Source organism: Furipterus horrens, unplaced genomic scaffold (genome assembly GCF_987537825.1).
Source record: "Furipterus horrens unplaced genomic scaffold, mFurHor1.1.pri manual_scaffold_8, whole genome shotgun sequence".
Classification (NCBI taxonomy): Eukaryota; Metazoa; Chordata; class Mammalia; order Chiroptera; family Furipteridae; genus Furipterus; species Furipterus horrens.
The window spans coordinates 27,467,240-27,485,487 of NW_028327178.1; the positions used below are offsets into that span (position 1 = coordinate 27,467,240).

The following is an 18,248-nucleotide window of genomic DNA, read 5'->3' on the forward strand; positions in this document are numbered from 1 at the left end:
GCTGGCTCATGCATAAAGCATGAAGCCATTCCTCCAGGCTTGGCTGGCCATGCAGTTTGGCTTGTCTACTGGCCCTTCTGTAGGCTCTGACCCTGGGCATACAGCAATTCTTACCAGTTCCCTCTTACTTTCCACCCTCCGGTCCAAGACCAAGTGAGTCCTCCAGCCAAAAGGAGGTCAGTCCTCTGCTCCAGGTCCACCCCATTTGGCTTCATATTTAAATCATTCTCCTTGCAGCTTCCAAAAGTACCAATTGCCACCAGCTCCTCCTGTGTTCCATGGCTTCCAGGTCTGACTGGCCCACACTAAGATCCATCCTTTCCACTCCAGGCCCACTTACCCCTCCACTGCACACTTACTTCTTCTCTAAACCATGCTTCTTCTAAACACTTTCTCCCAACCCTTTCAGATCTCAGGATCATGTTTGAAAGAAAGACGTGAACTCACTCTATATTCTTATCTCCCTCTTTACCTTCCCTACCAAACATACCCTCACCTTCCCAGTGGGCGAACCTAGAGGCGAACTGCAGTTTGCCCCATGTTACAGACTAAGTTTCCCAGGCGTCTCACCAGAGGTGTCCTTTGTGAGGATAGACCACCCGTACCAGGCTCCCCTCTCTAGTTTTTCTATGAAGGTTCATTTTCTTCAAATGTTTACTACAATGGAAACTATACATATAGCTGATGGTGTGCTTATCCTGCCACTACCTGTAATCCTGATGGATGAAGTCAGGGATAGGGTTGGAATTGGTCAGTGCTGTATTCCCATGCCAAGCACAAGACTAGCATATTGTGAACACTCAGTAAATATTTGCTGAATGAAATACATGAGTATGTGATATTTGTGGGTATATGTGTATACAGCCCCAATGGCCAGGTTTCCAGTTGTCACTGGCTACAATGTTTTTGCACAGGCATTATACACAGATTACAGAATGAAAAAGGGTAAGAGTGGGTACCTATCTATCATTCTATGCGTATGTGTCTATACACCAAATTTCTTCCAAACTGGGTCTCTTCTGTTAGTAAAGCTTCTCACTTATTGCTGGGCTTTGAGGTAAGGAGTGGGGAAATAGGATAAGAGAATACATTTTCTGAAGAAAAATTTCTCCCTCCTTCTCCCCCATTTTGCTTTATAATTTTTATACAATGTCAGTGCAAAATGACTGTAGCCAATAACAATTGGAAAGCTGGCCATCGGGGTGGTGGCACATGGCTCACTTTACAGCACTGAATAACTGTAATGTCTCCAGCTCGGTGGGTGTAAGGATTCCATCGGCACCTTTTAATCTGTGATATTTGCACTTTCTTGTTATAGATCTCACCTAATTCTAACTGTTACACCACACTGTTCTAACTTGCAAACAGAATTACCATATACACCTCTTAAGGTTGCTGTGTACATCCCTTATGTAAACAAGGGTGAGAGAATTGTCTAATTTTTTAAAAAATGTATTCTAATTCTACTTTCCAAAGGAAGAAAATAGGATTTGAACAGGTTAAACAAATGTCCATGTGTTTGTTTTCCTGGTTATTTGACAAAGAGGTACAGGACAGGAAAGTGGGAAGGAGGCTGGGGAATCTCATGCAAGAGACACAGAAATGGCTGTTGCCTGAAAGTGAAGAAGCCCTAAAGGCAGAAGAAGAGGAATGTGGGAACAGCACAAAGTGCTCCCTGTGAAAACAAGACATATCTTTACAATTCATGTGAATATGGATTCTCCTAGGCATAGTCCTGCTTGTCTTAATAAAGGTTTTCCCCAAATCTTTTAGAAAAATGGCCAATCCAGGAAGATGAACCATCTTCATCATGTGGCTTTGTGGGACCCAAGTTCACTGCCATGGACCACTGTAAGGTTGTGAACCCCAATTTGGAAACAAATGGGTGGACATATAATGATACAAAGGGCTGAGAGATGAAATAGTTGGATATAAACCCAAAAGGATGTTAGAATTCATTCTTCTGAAGAAGTCAGAGGAATCTTACAGGACAGATGTCATCTGCTTGGGTCTTAGAGGATGCGAAGGATTCAACTAAATGAGGAAAGGAGGAAGCTAGCCAAGGGGCAGAGCAAATATGAAAGAAGCGGCCACAGGAGAGCCTGGTATGTCTGTGTGCCATTCATTCCTATGGGGTTAAAGTACAGGGAGGATGGAGGGAAAAGCTGGAAGATGCATACAGGACCCAAACATGAGAGATCCTACAGGCGATGGAAATCAGGCTGGGCTGCATCAACAATAGGCAGTTGCAGTCATTCAACATTTCTAAGCAGGAAAAGTCACCTGCTCAGATCTGTATTTCAGAAAAGATAGAAGACATATACCACTGCAATATATAGTCCAGGCATGATGTAGATTTTGAACTAAATCTATGGTAGAGGGGATGATGAGGAGGATTCACAAAACATATGTGGAAGAAACAATCTCTTGCATCTGTTGAGGACTCAGAGTCTGCCCCTCCTCCTCCCACACACACATACAAGGCAGAGGGCTGACACCAGAGCCCAGGTTACCTAACGCCCACAGTTGTTACATAAAACTGCCATCAGGGAGGCAAACCCTATTGTAAACTCACTCTGTGAACTGACCAGTGCTTCTCCTGTGCACTTTGGATGTAGCACAATCAATTAATCAGGGCCACATTGTACCTTGCAGGAACTCATTGTCTGTAACAAGATTACTATCAGGAAATGGCAGGAGGCAAGGAGGAAAGCCACTTATGTTGCTGCAGAGCACAAGCAGCTCCTGGCTTCTTTGTTTGAATGGTAGGGAATCGTCCACATTGGTACCATTTATTTCCTGTTGGCAGTTGTGAACTGGGTACCATTAACTGTGATCACATAAAAAGGCATGCCTTTTTATCCCATTTTACATGCTGTTCAGAATTTTCTCAGTGATTTTTTAAAATAACCTACTTTGATCAATTTAAATGTAAAAATTTTTTAAAAATAGTTTAACTCCAGCCCCATTGGGCTGTGATGCTCTTGTTGCCACTGATACAGAATTTAAAAAGTAATCTGTAGATCAAGTGATGGAACACAGCCAGCAAGTATTTGGGATCCAGACAAACACATGGGTCATATGTTTGTAAAAAGCAATGATTTGAAAAGCAGACAAGTAGAACCTCAATGCAAAGGGAGATACCAGTAAAGGCAAGAAATATAAGAGCCAACATCAACTAGAACGGGAAGACACAAGCATCCAGATTCGTACAGAACAGACAGGCACATGCAGGAGGAAATGAGGATGAGGAAGACATGGGTAGCCGCAAATTACATGCAGGGCAATAGTCATGATCCTGCCGTGCAGGTGAGAACTACAAGACCTGCCGTAACTGGAAACAGGTAGAAATGCATGGAAACAGAGACCATCGTTCTGAGGGAGGAGTGACCGCACCAGTGGTAGGGACAGGTGTTGAAGGGGTCACAGGAAGCAGAAGCCCATGAGGGGGAGTTTGAGCTGGGAGGAGAAGCCACCACTCAGCATGACAGGCTCCCCCTCTCCTAGTTCTAGCTTCTTGGTCCCAGTTTCCCCCAAATATTCCCATGTTCTTTATTCCAGCCGTGTATATACTCATACAGAACTCCACAACTGCAGACGGCAAAATAACAGGACCGTTTCAAGGTAGCACGTGATCTAGTCTTATTCCAAAGACTACTAACTGAACGGGACAGACAGGTGCTGGGAGCAAGGAGAGCTCCTGACAGCTGGAATGGTTCACCTTCTGAGGTGACCACCAGGAGGAAAGGGGAGATAGTTCCTGAGAGGACGGCTTGAACACACAGGCACATAAATGCATCCTTATTCCTGTTGGTATATGACAAATCGGTAAGGAAAGGATGGCTCATTCAATAAATGATATACAAAGTGAAAAAATTTAAATTGGCTCTTTGCCTCACACCATTAGCCAAAATAACTTCCAGGTAGATAGAATATTTAAATGTGAAATTGTAGCTATATACATATTACAAAAAACAATGGGAGAAAAGACTTTCTTCATGAAGAACATAAAACCCAGAAGATAGAAAACATTAATAAATTTAATTCCTTAAATTTACATTTTCCTGCAAGGCAAAAATGATATAAGTGAAGTAAAAAGACCAATGGCTGAAGAAAATCAGTACTACTCCTATCACAATATATAAAGAACCCCTATACTGCAATAAGAAAAAGACAACTTAATGATCATGAACGAAAAATTCACAGAAGAGAAAGCATTAAAGGCTCCTGAACATAGGAAAAACATGCACAATACATTCATAATAAGAGAAATGAAAACATAAATTTTAATGACACACAACTCTTCAGAGGAGCAAGGGTAGAAATGCTGAATGACCCCCAGCAGGGGCAGCGGTAAACAAGATCTCTCACACTGTGGTTGAGAATCAAAACTGATACAACCTTTACAAAGAGCAATTTGGCAGAAATCAATTAAAATTTAAAATACACAAACACATGACTTACTAAACTGGTGTCTAGGAATTTATCCTAGAGAAAGTCACACATGTGCAAAGTGACACACAGACAAGAATCACACTGTGGTATCATTTGTGATAGCAAAACATTGGGTCCATCAATCTAGAACTGGTTATACGAAGTAGCACCCAGAGAAAAAAGTGCAATGCAGCCATTAAGAAAAATGCAACAGCTACTTGAACTGCTATGGAAAAAATCAAGATATATATTTTAAGTGAAAGAACAGGATGCAGAATAGCTTGTGAAGTTACTACGATTTGTATAAAGATATGACAACCATGTATACATGTCTATGAACATAAGATATATCTGGAAGTTTACATAAGAAATTGCTAGGATCAGTTGCTTCTGGGAAGGATAACTGGATTGGAGGGTGCTTCACTTTCACACCTTTTAAATGTTATACTTCTATATGTAAAGCCTATATAAAAATTAATTTAAAAATTTAAGTTGCATCCTTTATACATTCTCTATTATCCATTATGACACCCAAGGGGAAGTGTCATTACTTATATCTGGCCTCAGAGTCTTCTAGGAAGTAGAAAAAACTCCACTCAGATGACTAGACAAGGCAGACAATTCCCAAATTCTTCAAAGGGCACTTGACATTAATCCATAAAACAGACAGGTGACTGTCATTCATAGTGAACAGTGACACTATTATAAGTGGAAGAGAACAGAATCAATGCTTAAGACACATACTGATTCTTCAGATTTCAGCTCAGTATGTCCCCAAAGAAGTCCTCCCTGGCCCCCTAAATATCTAAGCTCGAGGTTCCTCCAATGTGCTCCTACCGAGTGAGCACTCAGCATGGTCACCTGCTCATGTCCCCCTGTCACAGTGCAGGACGAGCCTCATTACCAGTGTGCTCTCAAGCCCCCCACAAAGATGGACTGCCTTAGGCATGGACTTACCATGCCCTCAAAGACACTCCCTAACTGCTGTCACCACTCCCAGAAGCCTCCAGCCACCTTTCTGCAAAGGCCCATAAGACCAAGGCATCCCCACAGGGATGGGAAGGGAAAGCCTTGTGCCCTTCCCCACATCCCAGAGCCACAAATTCACATGGTGTAATTATTGTTTGCTTGTCTATTTGTTTCATTTGAATACTTGAGCATGAGTGGATCAACTGTTCCGGCAATTATGTTTTCCTTTAACAAGAAAATATTTAGAACTTTTCCACTCAAAAAGCGCATTTCTCAAAATTGAAGCATTTTAAAAGTCTGTTCTCATTACACTGTTGCATCTTGTATTCCTGGGGGCCTTTGCAAATAACTTTGGTTTTTCTATTTTGTTTTGGCACAATTCAAGTTCCAATGTCATGAAAATGCTATACTCTCTGTTTCTAAAAGAGAACACTATAAATGAAGCTGTAATAGGAGATGTGGAGATGGGTTCTTTTTAATTCCCCTGTTTTGACTTAATTTTGTATACTCTTTCTTCAGGTCTTCCTTTCAGGGCCAATTTATCATTCCAAGTGTTATTAACATCCAACACACTCATATGCACGGGGAAAATATGGGAAACTCAAAGTTCACACTAAGGCTCAGAAGTAATGTCCAAAGTGGCCAACCTGCCCGAAGGGTGTTTTAGTTGGCCTGATTTTCCTAGAACTTCTGAGAAGTGAGTCTTGTTTCCAAACAAAGAGAATGACGTTCTAGAGCTACCGAGTACTGCAGGGGGCCCTGGCACCCCATTTAGTAGTCAGGGGTACCCTGACAGAAGATGTGGGTTCTCATTGGAAAAATGCAACTATTGTTCATGATAGTGCAATGCCTTTCCTAAGAAAAAAAAAAGTTTTTCTTTTTTTGGTTTCAATAAAATGTGGCTATGTATAACATTTCAACAATAAATCCTACATGTTCTACTAAAGTACATACCTCAGTAAAAACAATCATATATCTTAATAGAGCAGAAAATACTTGCAAATGTGAAAATAGATTATGGGTGACATCCAAAGAATTCAGTTGCCAAAAATGAAAAGAAAAAAATAAACTGTATTAAAACACATGATCATAAATGCACCTGGCTTGGGCAATGGAGTACAAATACAATTTGGAGCTGAGAATCCCCTTATTTTCCTTTTTTTTTTTTTTTTTTTTTAACAGTCACAAAACATAAGCTAGCAAGGTGAGAGTAAGAAGGGTGATGCAGCCAGGCCTGGTAGCTTCCTGGTCTTAATAATGAAACTGCACATCTAATGTTTCAAATGATTCATTACAGGGTTTTTCAAAGCCACAGATGGTGATAGTTAGAAAAACATGCAAATGGGGAAAAAAAGCAATAGACTCTTTGAAGCTAGGTTACTTACTAGTGGATACAGGGAATGGCAAAGGGAATGAATTTCCCATGGCAGAAGTGCACTGTGACAGGAACAGGCAGCAGAAGAGGCTCCTGCCACTGCTGTTCCCCAGTGACCAGGTCTCAGCACACAGGGTCCCCCAGAGGGATTTCATCCAGGGCCTTCTTCAAGTCGCTGAGTCCACATCTCCCTGGGTGTCATGCAGACTCCTCCTCACACCTCACATGCTCCAGGCTGAACAGCTCCACCCTCAATATGCTTTTCTTGCAGTATCTTCTGTCTCAGTTCCTGGCTTCTAACATCCACATGCAAGTTTGACCCCTCACTCCCTCCTCCACTTCTCCTGCTCCCACCTCCTGGCAGCAGCCAAGCCTGCCCAAAGCCCCCTCAAGCACCTCGGTCACTGGCCTTCTTGGGCATGGTCATCTCTCTCGGACTTCCAGGCAGCTTCTGGTGGTCCCTGTCCCTGCAGCCTTGCCTCACTAGGTTTTATTGATTAATGTGTTAGAGGACATCACCAGCTGCTTCAAAACCTGAACAGCCCTGTGGTCGCAGGATAAAGACCAACCTCCTCCCCAGGTCGCTCAAGTGCTCCTGGGCCCACTCCTTTAATTTCTCCCCCAGGAGACACTCAGCCAGACCAAGAAGGGAAGGAGACACAGATAGGAGTCCTTCAGGAGCCTGCACTCCCGGACTTTCCAGCTTAAACCTGGACCTGGGTTTCTAGGAGTCAGGAAGAGGGTAGGGGCTGGGGCTTTGCTGTTAGGACCTGGGAGGAACTATCCCCTAAGCCCAGGACTTCAGAAACTTGCAGAACTCCTGTCCTTATAACTTCTCACCTCTGGGGCCCTACAAATTGCTCCCCGACCCATGAGTGGACAATTCACCCAAGACCCAGTGATGATTGCAGCTCTGCCATGGCCAAAGTGCGTGTTGTGGAGAACACAGCAAGGAGTGGAGCCTACTTCCCACTCCCGAAGAGCTGCCAGTCTAGCAGGTGTGAGATGTCTGATGTAGTATTGGTCAGACCCTAATATTCCTCACTTTAGCCCCAAATCCTCCATCCCATATGAGAAGGATCTTCTTTATTAGTGACCTCTCTGGGAGCCCAGGAAGCCTCAACTGACCCTCAAGAAGAGGTGCCCTAGGGTAACGGACAGAGGGTGTCTTCAGGTTAATCACCTTGTAACCTCATTACCAAGACCTCACAGCCTGAATATGCCCAGGCCAGAGCCACACCTGGCTGTGGCACCTGAGCATTTGACATCATGGGCCTTACATAGCATCTTAGAAATTAACAGTGATGGGTGGCCAGGCAAACCACACTGGACAGCCCTTCTTCCTGGGGCTGTAAGGTCTTGCCTGCTGCACATCCTGACCAAATCTTCATCACCAGCAGCACTCAGCCAAATACTTTCCAATACGCAGGAGAGGATAAGAATGCAGAACACAGATCAAATTTGTTTTAAATTCAGGATTTGAGGCAAATAATCCCTGGGAATTGCTTATGTCTAGATTTCTGGTCAATCACAAGCTGCTGGACTTTATACTCATCATCACTTCCCACTGGATCCACACGGTGGGGTTCACACAGCACTTTCATGTGTACCTTTCATCTGCTCATCAAAACCACCCTCTAAGGTAAGGGTTGGCATAGTTGACATTTCACCCTCAGGGATGAAATAACTTCCTAGTGAGTTGGAACCCTAGTCCGTGTTCTCTAACTCAGCACTCTTGCCACATAAGGCCAACTGTTTTTAATTGTTCTAAAATTACAGGTCTTACATTTTCCCTTGTAAACACATCCTTATGCAATCACTTGCTTCTAGGAGTAATAGTCAGTTAATTTCTGGTGGTCTAATACTCCTGCCAATTTAATGTTCTCCCATGGACCTGTACCATTCTTTTCTGTTCTGGTAGGTCCTGAATTACACAACACCTTAAAGGGCCCACTACCCCCTGATTTACATAAAAATAATCATTTAAAGGTGAAAACTGATGTATAAGACATATTGCGAGATTATAATAGATCTAGAACACTTTTTGAGGGGTGAATCAAAACATTAACATTTAAATGTTTGGGGAAAATATTTTTATAGTTTCTATCAAAAGTGAGTAGGAAGATGAGACAATAATAACAAAATATCTTTAATGAAATATTTACTTACTAAATAGTGTGAAAGAAAGAAAACAGTCTTGCCTTTGGGCTATATTCTGTAATGGAAAATACTTCAGATTACACTTTTATTTATACGTTTCCTTTACGCACTATAATCACATGGAGACCCTTTACCTGAGGACAGTGAAGCCATCAGAATGCCTCTTATAAAACCCACCTTTCCAGCCTGGCCTCCTGTGGGGGTGAAAGAGATGATGTGGAAGTGGTGGGCACAGTGGGTCCAGATGAAGGCCTTGAAGAGTGATAAGAATTGTTGCCAAAATTGTTGTATCTAAAGAGTGCAGAAGATTAAGTTGGGGGGTGGGGGAGACAGAAATGAGCACAAGTCAGTAAATAAGTAACAGCAAATTATCTTACTTTTTGCAAAAAAAAAAAAATGGGTCTGGAAATGCTAACACCATTAATGATTGCACTAACTTAAAGAAATTCAATAACTGCCTTGTTTTGATTATTTCTCATTAGAGAAGGTTCCCAAAGTCCAAAATCATTAGGCAGCAGGATTTATGACAATGAGTTTAAATAAGATGCTCATATTTCCTGTCTTTTAAAATGTAGTCAAACTATTTGCTAACATAAATTAGAATCCAAATTATTTTCATTTGAATCATGATGTTTCTTGCCTCTCCTGGTGGTACAATTAGCATTAAATCCATCAAAGACTTGTAGAAAATGACAGATGCTTGGCTAAAGAAACATCTTATTAAAAATTCTGCTTTAGATATTTCTGAATCAATTTCATTCATTATATATAATCTCCTGTGTGGCTGGTGTTCAAAAATAAAATGTCCCCAGGCCTTTCTGGATTAGCCTGTTGTTTAGAGGTGCAAGTATCCAGGTGTTTATTCAATACCTCTCCAGAACCAAAATTACAGCTTCTATCATTTATTGTTTCTCTGACAAGTTTCAAGATTTATAAAATTCTGGAGTTTTCTTTGTTTTTCAGAATAGATGTCCTTTATCAGTATGTATTTAGCCATCCTCACTCATTGTATTCCCAGAAGAAAAATCATCATCTGAAGCCCTTGCCTAGAGGTGGACACTCACGATTAATCACAAATAACAAGTTTCAGAGAACTTTGCCTCTCAGTCTACTCAGCCACAGGGCAGGGCCAACTCCCTACCCTAAACAAGTTAGGGACATTGCGTTTGGGTACATGGGACCTCAAGGGCCACTACAGTATCACTGCACAAAAATATTCTTGCATATGGTGTACCCAGTCCAAATTCCTATCAACAGAAATTAATACTAACCATTCTGGAAAGTGATTTGACCTCAAAATATAGCTATCTTTTGATAGAGTAAGTCTACTTTTGGGAAGTTATCATGACCTTCTGGTTATTTATATACAGAAAATGTCGTGCAGGAAGATACTCACAGGAGCATTATTCAGATTACAGTGAAAACTGTAAACTACCCAACCAGCTAACAAGTAAGAATGAATTGTTATGCAACCATTAGAAATTATTGCCAGTTTTGTCAGTGATAACATGGAAAATGTGCATATATATATGCTGAATTAAAACATTGGGATATAATCATATACACCAAGTTTGATCACAACTGTATAAAAATACTCTTAAACATCATGTGTAGAAAATAAGTGTAAAAAACAGATCTATTCTTAAAAAATGGAATAGAGATAAAATGTCAGTTTTCCTTAATAAATTACATTATTATAATGAGAAATAAAATATTTACATTTCCCCAACTCTATCCTGTGTTGTTAAGCCTTGTGTGCTAGGCTGTTTCTCTGTTTATTTGGTACCACATGTGAGGCCTGTGCCAGCACCAGGCCCTCCGCCAGGCAGATGGGGACTCAGATCACAAAATATTACGTCATTGTCCTTCTCTGCGAACACGCCACCTCCGTGAGACTTGGCTTCTGGCATTTATTTTCTCTTTAAAAACCCAACACTCTACATGTCCAACAGGTTAACTGCTCCCCTGAGTGTTGGTTTGATTTTTCAAGATGCCCAAACCACAGGCCACAGAGAAGGCAGGAAAGCAAAGGATGAGAAGAAAAAAAGGAAGGAAGAAGCAGAGAAGAATGAAAAAAAAGTTCAGGGGTGAAGAAGAGGGAGAGGAGCAAAGCTTCCCCCTGCCTCACAGCAGCCTGGACTCTCATCTTGTTATTCTATGCAACTGAATCAATCCCCTTCCGACCAAAGTGTGCATCCAGTGGAATGTTTTGACAGGAGTACTTTACTAACATTATGTTTAAATGTTGCTATGGAAATAAGACAAGAATAATGCTTTTCCCACCTTCTTTGGTTTTTCCAACGGCTGAGCAATTAATTCAAATACTGCACACTCTGTTGAATTCTGCTTCTCACTTTCAGAGAAACTAACTGGATCACACAATTCACTATTCAGTTTCTTGAATTATTACTCTTTTTAATGACTAACTGGTTGGTCTCTGGTATAACCCAGTTAATTACAGTCATCCACTGATCAATCATATCTGTGGCTGGACAGACCCACAAAAACCACAGCGAGTGACTGTCAGAAAATTAATGGCAACAGTATTCAAATTTCTGTCAAATATTTAAAACTGGTAAACTTCTCTCAGTTAAATCTAAATCAACCCTCATTCACAAACATGCACCCACATTTCACCATTTCCATGTATATTCACTTCAATAATTTATATGTTTCTACGTCTCCCATCCCCCAAGTGCTATAAGTAGTAGTGGAACTTGGAGACCAAGTCTGAGGAACCCGGGTCCCAGGAAAGCTCCATCAGAGGCTGTGAGACCACCACTGAAAAGTATTGGATCACAATTATGAGCTAACACTACCCTGCTGGGGAAGATGAGGTTATCAAGATAATTTTATTCCAGTGAAGTGTAGAGCTCTTAACTTGCATATAGATACTGTTCTTAGAGGGTGGAACAGCCATGTTGGAGGCAATCCGTAAGAATTGTGAGAAAGATCACAGCAATCCCAGAATTTCAAATCTCGAAGAGACTGGTAGAGAACTTCTAGTTCACAGATCCCTGGAGGTATACAAGGCTATTCTTGGCAACAAGACATGAATTTTCAGATCCTCGAGTTCACATCTGCTCTTCCTTAAAATGGATTTACCCACGGCCATCCTAGGGTCTCCCAATTCTCCTTTCCTGTCTCCTCTCCACAACTGCCTTCCACTTTCAGGGGAAGAAAATGAACATTTTCACCTAGGCTGAATCTGTGTGGGACACTGCTTTTGGCTGTAAAACCTCCATGATGCCAGGCAAAGGAATAGTATAGGAAAGAGTCACTTCTGAGCAAATTCCTTACTGAAGAGGAAGAAGGCGGTGCTTCATTTATCCAGAAACAAACTCAGAACCTGGTCTCTCTCTGCCCACCTCCTTACCTGTCAGTCAGACCCCAGAAGTGAGATGGTTGTCAAAGGTATGCATATTAACTTATTTGAATTGAAACAGGAAGTCAGATGATTTCTGACAGTCTCATTAGGCAAATAGAAGGGTATCCCATTATTCAATCAGTTAAATCCAAAGCCCCATGGTTTGGACAAAAAAAAATTAAAGCACATTTACAATACACAAATTACATCCTTTACAACTATGAAAGCTTATGATAAAAAAAAAATAAAATAAAATAAAAACTAGGCAGGCTACTTGGAACTTTGAGGGACATTTCAAACTTCTTTTAGGTTGTATGTAAACAAAAATGATTGATGACCACAGTTCTAAATTAATTCTTCTACTTATCAGATGGACTGTTGGACACCTGCAGTGACTGGTTTTTTTTTTTTTTTTTTTTTTTTTTTTTTTTTTTTTTTTTTTTTTTGTGGTATGCAAGACCTGCCCTCCAGGCCCAGATCCTGTAAGGCTTTATTCAAAATGAGGTGTAACTTCTTGCTGGGCACCCAGGTTGAGGGTCCCCCAAGAAGTCTTGCGGACCAGGACTTGCCTGAAGAATCCCCGTCAGGGATCAGCTGGGGATAGGACCGGGATTAGGAGTTACTGTGTCCATGAGTCCACAAAGGAGAGAGACTGACAGACTGCCTAAGAGAGGCCTATGTAATGTATGGGCTAGGACCAGCATTTGGAGCAGGCTGCCTGGGGTGGAAATCACTCTCCACTTACCTGGCCTCTCTGTGCCTCAGTTTCCTCTTTCGTAAATAAGGGTAATAGAACCTACCTCTTAAGGGTTAAGTGATACTTTAAAGCACTGATTTCATGCAAAGTACAGGGCCTGGCTCTTAATAAATGCTCAAAAACTGTTAGTGATTATTATTACTCTATGGTGGGAGTGATCATCAGTGTTATGTTATTAATTTTGGACAATTGATAGCTCAAAATATACAGCCTTCTGCTCCCCATTCCCTGCTCTGCAGAAGTTTCTAATCCAGGCATTAGTCAAGTACTGCTCAAAATTCCCTGTGCAGTTTTAATTTACACACCTCTCTCTCCCCAGCCCTCCTCTCCAATTTTTATAAGAATTATTGAAGTGTTCACACTTTAAATAATGTAATTGTATTTATGTCCACGAAGTGATTCAAACTGCAATTGTTTGTCATCTTCTGGGAAGCTATGAGCAATCTTTGAAAAAAAATGCATACATTAGAATAAAAACAGAAAGCTATAGACAAGGGAAAGAAAATAAAGACACCCACCTATTAGAAGAGAAAGACCGGAAGTTGTAAGGCTCAGAGGCAGAATATGTGCTCAAATGGAGAGAATCAGAGCAACTGTTAAAGGAAGGAATGCCCCACTCAAAATGTTGCAGGGGAAGATGACTAAGCACTTAGCTTAATTCTGCAGGTCAAAAAAGACCCTGTGCCAGACAGATGGGTGCGAGATGTTTAGATTATTATGTCAGACCACGCATATTTTTAAAACTTTACATTTAAAATCCATTTTTAGTAACTGTATTATAACAGAAGAGCTCCTTACTTCGAGCAGGTGGCAGTTTTCTTGTGCATCTGGCCTAATAACTACTGGTAATTATTTGGTCAGTGGTCAGGGAGTTAGTTTAAGCCACAGCTGCGCTCTGCTCTACCTGGAATCCACACACAGCAGAAGACAAAGACAAGCGATGCAGGCAACAGGCTGTGTTGCCTTCCCCGGGTTAACCTCACACAGGCCTCCATGCGGGCTGGATCTACCTGTTTTCCTTCTGGGCCTCGGCTTCCTTGTCCTTGGTGGGTAAGGGCGAATCCTCAAAGTCATAGGAGAAGAGGTGGAAGGGGCTGTGGGGCACATAGGGCAGCTTTTCTATGGTTGGCGATGCCTTCAGGGGGCCAGATGCAGCGGAGGAGGTCCGAGAGGCCAAGGCAGAGGTGGGGTGGGACAGCAGGGCTGGTCTGGAGGACCCGCTGCCCCAGGGGCTCCCCACTGCAGTGCTGGCAGGAAGCTGCTTGCCCTGTGAGGTGGTGCTGGATTCAGAGGGGAGGGCTGGACACCCCTGTCGAGTGGGGTTCTGATCTGAAGCAAGGCTGGCCTCGCTGTTGGCCCAGCAGGGAGAGAGTTGAAGGGACGGGAAGAAAGGGGAAGAAAAGAGAAAGGGGAAGGAGAGAGGGAGCAAAGGTTAGGAAAGAGGAAAAAACATGAAGAACTAACTCACTACTGTTTTGGCCACATAGCTCAGAATCCAGCTGTGCTTCTTGAACTACAGCATAGAATCCCATCGCCAGGAGCTTTGGTTTGCCCAATAATCCTAGTGCCCTGGGCTTGCTAATCTCGCAGGAAAGACCCACCTGGCCTATGGGCATACCAGGGTCTTTGGGAGGGGATTTAATGGAACCCCAAAGGCTCTCTTTCACCTGCCCTTCAGCCCCCTGAGTTTCTTCCCACTGGCTGTGTTAGCACCAGAATCTACACAATTTGAACTTCACTTTCTTGTCTTGGTCAAACAGAGTATCTGCCTTCTTCCTAAAAAGCCCAGCCTTGAGGAAATTACACCCCACAGCCCTCTACTCACTGCTTTCAATCCTTCCTTGAGAGCAGGTATGGATAATAGAAAAGGAAAGGAGATGCCAGCAAGGAATGCAAGGAGCAAGGCAGGAGGGCCCAGCCTAAGGAGAGCACCTTTGGCCCATTTCACACTTTTCTGGGGGCCACCTGTACCACTGGGCCCTAGACATCTCCTACAGGCAGGCCTCATGCTGCCACAGTGATGGTTACAAAAACACTCCACCTTCAGAGGACTGAATTCAAACCACTTAGATATTTTGATGCATGCCTTTATAAGCTGAGAATTGATGTGAAACTCTGCATTTTTCAAAACCAAGGCCCCTGTCCCAGAGAACCTGACTCCCAGCCATGCCCATATAGGGATGGGATGTGAGCTGTTTTCTTCCCTACCTCAAATTCCAAGCTCCAACTACATATAAGGGCAGAGACATACATCTCCCCAGCCTGGTGGGAGGATGAGACCACACTGATGTGCTCAGTGCAGGCCTGGCACACATGGTGGGCACACACGACAGGCACACATGGTGGGTATGCATGGTGGGCACACACGATAGGCACATATGGTGGATATGGATGGTGGGCACACATCAGGCACACATGGTGGATATAGATGGCAGGCACACATGGTAGATATGCATGGTGGACACACACGGCAGGCACATGCGGTGGATGTGCACAGTGGACACATTCAAAGGAGCAGCCAGCAGGAAGGAAGGAGCAGTTGAAGGAGTGCCAAACCCACATAAGTAAGTAGAATCTCTTGCCACTTGAAAGTCTAATACATTTACACCAGGGAACAAATAACATCCAGATCAATGTTAGTGGATACCTTAGGTACTGTCAAGATCAAGCCCTAGTGTTTAACATGCATGCCTTTATTCCCTAAGACTGAAAAACCTGACTGTAGTCTCTGATCAAGAACCACCCTCCAGCATCAGTCATATAGTCAAAAACACTTCAGTGGATAGGATAACAACCATCTACCTGTGTGTAAAGATGGCACAATGTCAATAAGGATGCGTTTGAAAGTTACCCATTCTGGCCAGATTCTTCCACTGGTCCATAGGTGCTGAACTATGTGAGTCACTGAGGGTTGAAGGGGTTTGTGCGTACGGGGGTGGGGTGGGAGACAGAACACGAACATTTCAGCACATATGGAGCCATACCTGTGTATTTATTGAGGGTCTACTTAATTTCCTGTGGCTAATTTTCAGCTTCAGGTGGGACTGTCAATTAAACCTCCTCCCTTCCCAGAGCACCCCTGACTAAGATGTCACTATCCCAAGCAGGACTCTCAGCATGGGCAAGAAGCTCTGGCAAATGCTGCCCTTTCTTACCCTCTGATTCTGAAAGGTATGGCTCACTCTCTGTTACCACGCCATTCCTTTCCACTCTCCATACTGGCTGGCTTCTTCCCAGATATTTCCAAAGTGAGGAAGCAATCACTAGCTTGTCAGTTCAGAGAGGATTCCATGATCCCCGGGAATGGTGCGCATCTCAGCATGTCAAATGAGGCCACAGCAGCAAAGAATCACATTGACTTTGAAATTGGTGAGAGATAGAATTTTACCCTAATTCATCCAAGATTCTTTTGATTTTGCTTATTTGTGGAAAAACTAACTAAAAATGTCAATGTGCAGTGCAATCAATTAAGTGGAGGAAACCAATTTAGAATTATTTTTGAATAGCAGAAAATAATATTCAGAAATAATCAGAAATTACCCATGATCAATTTTTATTCTTCATATAAATATCATTTTGGGAAAATACCTACAAAATTTAAAACCATCTGCAAGGTTCCTGTGTCTGTTACCATTGTCTGAAGACAGAAAGGATGCACCTTGGAAAGGAGAGCAGAGAATAGTCAACTCCCCAAAGGGCCCTAGAGCTATGTTAGTTGTTCTGGGTATGAAAATAAACACTGGGAAATGTTTCTATGCTGTACGGGCTAAAAATTATCTCTGTCCATTTGGATTTTTAAAAAAACTCACATCATTCACACAGTCATTACCCACACATTTTAGCTAATATTATACTGGTAAAATTAGTAGGAAGAAGGAAACATGCATAACTATTTTTACTAAAATGCTGAAAGGGTTAAAACTTTCTGTCAATCTAAATGAACCAAAGTACTTAATGAGGAAGGGAACAATGGGAAGAAAAGCAATTGGGCAAGTTCTCCTTAAAGCATGGTTAGAAAGGCAGCATTTGAGTAAAAAATCAAGTTCTCTAATGAAAGCATGCTCAGTGATTCCTACAAACTAATCACTCTGTGGTTGTGTGTCTAGGGTCAGTAAAGGCTTGCCAGCAGGAGCTAGTAAGGGAAGGAGGAGACCACTGACAAGTGGCTGCAAACCATTCATTAGGAAGGAGACTTGGGCTTTCAGTGGGGCCTGGGAGGGTCCAGCCCTCCATACCTCTCCTTGCCCTGAGAGGGGGCATCATCCTCTCTCTCTTCCTCTGAATTGGGCTCCGTGACTGGCTGCTCCTCTTCCTCCTCCTCCTCCACCTCCTCATCCCTGAGACGAGGCCAGGAAAAGAGAAATGCACACAGAGACAAGATGGAGAAGCGAGATAAGCATTACAGACAAACAGGAAGATGAAGAAAAAAATCCAGCTGAAATGAAAAGAGCATATTCAGTCTGTTAGGAGAAAGGAAGACAGTTTTGAGACGGGGAAATTTAAATGTGGGGTGGAGATGCAATAACCCAGCACAGGCCAAATTTCCTTGTTAGTTTGGCTGGATGCCACTGCCTTGCCCCGCACCCGGGGCTCCGAGCAGCTTCTAGCCTTGGGCAGGACTCACATGTGGTTTTCCTCCTCCGCACACAGTCATGCAATGAGTGCTGGGTGGCACCCAGTGCCTACAGCACGCAGGGCCTCACCGCCTCACTGCACCACTGTTGGCTAGAAACCACTGAGGGTCAGGCCACACGACACTACCCTCTCCACGGGGACATACGGTTTTTGCGTGTGACTGCTTCATTCTCAGTGAACATGATTCACAGGAGAAGGAAGGGAGGGCTGACCACCTCCACTTCAAGGGTGGACGCGTGGTCTAGGAGAAGTCAATCCATGTCACCCTGGGGGTTTCTGCTGGTGCCTTCAGGAGAAACTGTAGCTATAAGGCCACCCTGAATCTGGAGCTTCTAGTGCAGGAAGGCTGCCTGAGAGTGAAGCCAACCCGAGAAAAGCAGAGGTGAATGGGGTAGGGAAGCAGGGAAGCAATCCCCATGACAATTTAAAAACCTAGATCCAGTACTTTTGAAGTTCCATTCTAGCCTTTACTAATGGAAGACAACAAATTCCCATTTTGACTAAAGATAGTTGAACTTGGACTTTACCTTTACAGCAAAACAAGTACAGAC

At 42.8% G+C, this 18,248-nt stretch overlaps 1 protein-coding gene across 8 annotated transcripts in view; it reads right to left on the reverse strand.

Moving 5' to 3' along the window:
- The window catches only part of FHOD3 (formin homology 2 domain containing 3), a 434,907-nt gene that overhangs the window by 99,314 nt on the left and 317,345 nt on the right, over positions 1-18,248 (reverse strand). For 4 of the 8 annotated variants that reach the window (XM_090285636.1, XM_090285637.1, XM_090285634.1 and 1 more), the window contains exons 11-14: positions 17,298-17,399; positions 14,073-14,411; positions 13,581-13,655; positions 9,116-9,229 (exon numbers count right to left, since the gene is read on the reverse strand). In XM_090285636.1, the coding sequence (XP_090141762.1) occupies positions 9,116-9,229; positions 13,581-13,655; positions 14,073-14,411; positions 17,298-17,399 (630 nt within the window). The remainder of the gene's footprint in view (positions 1-9,115; positions 9,230-13,580; positions 13,656-14,072; positions 14,412-17,297; positions 17,400-18,248) is intronic. The other 4 variants (XM_090285641.1, XM_090285640.1, XM_090285639.1 and 1 more) reach the window with 2 other exon arrangements.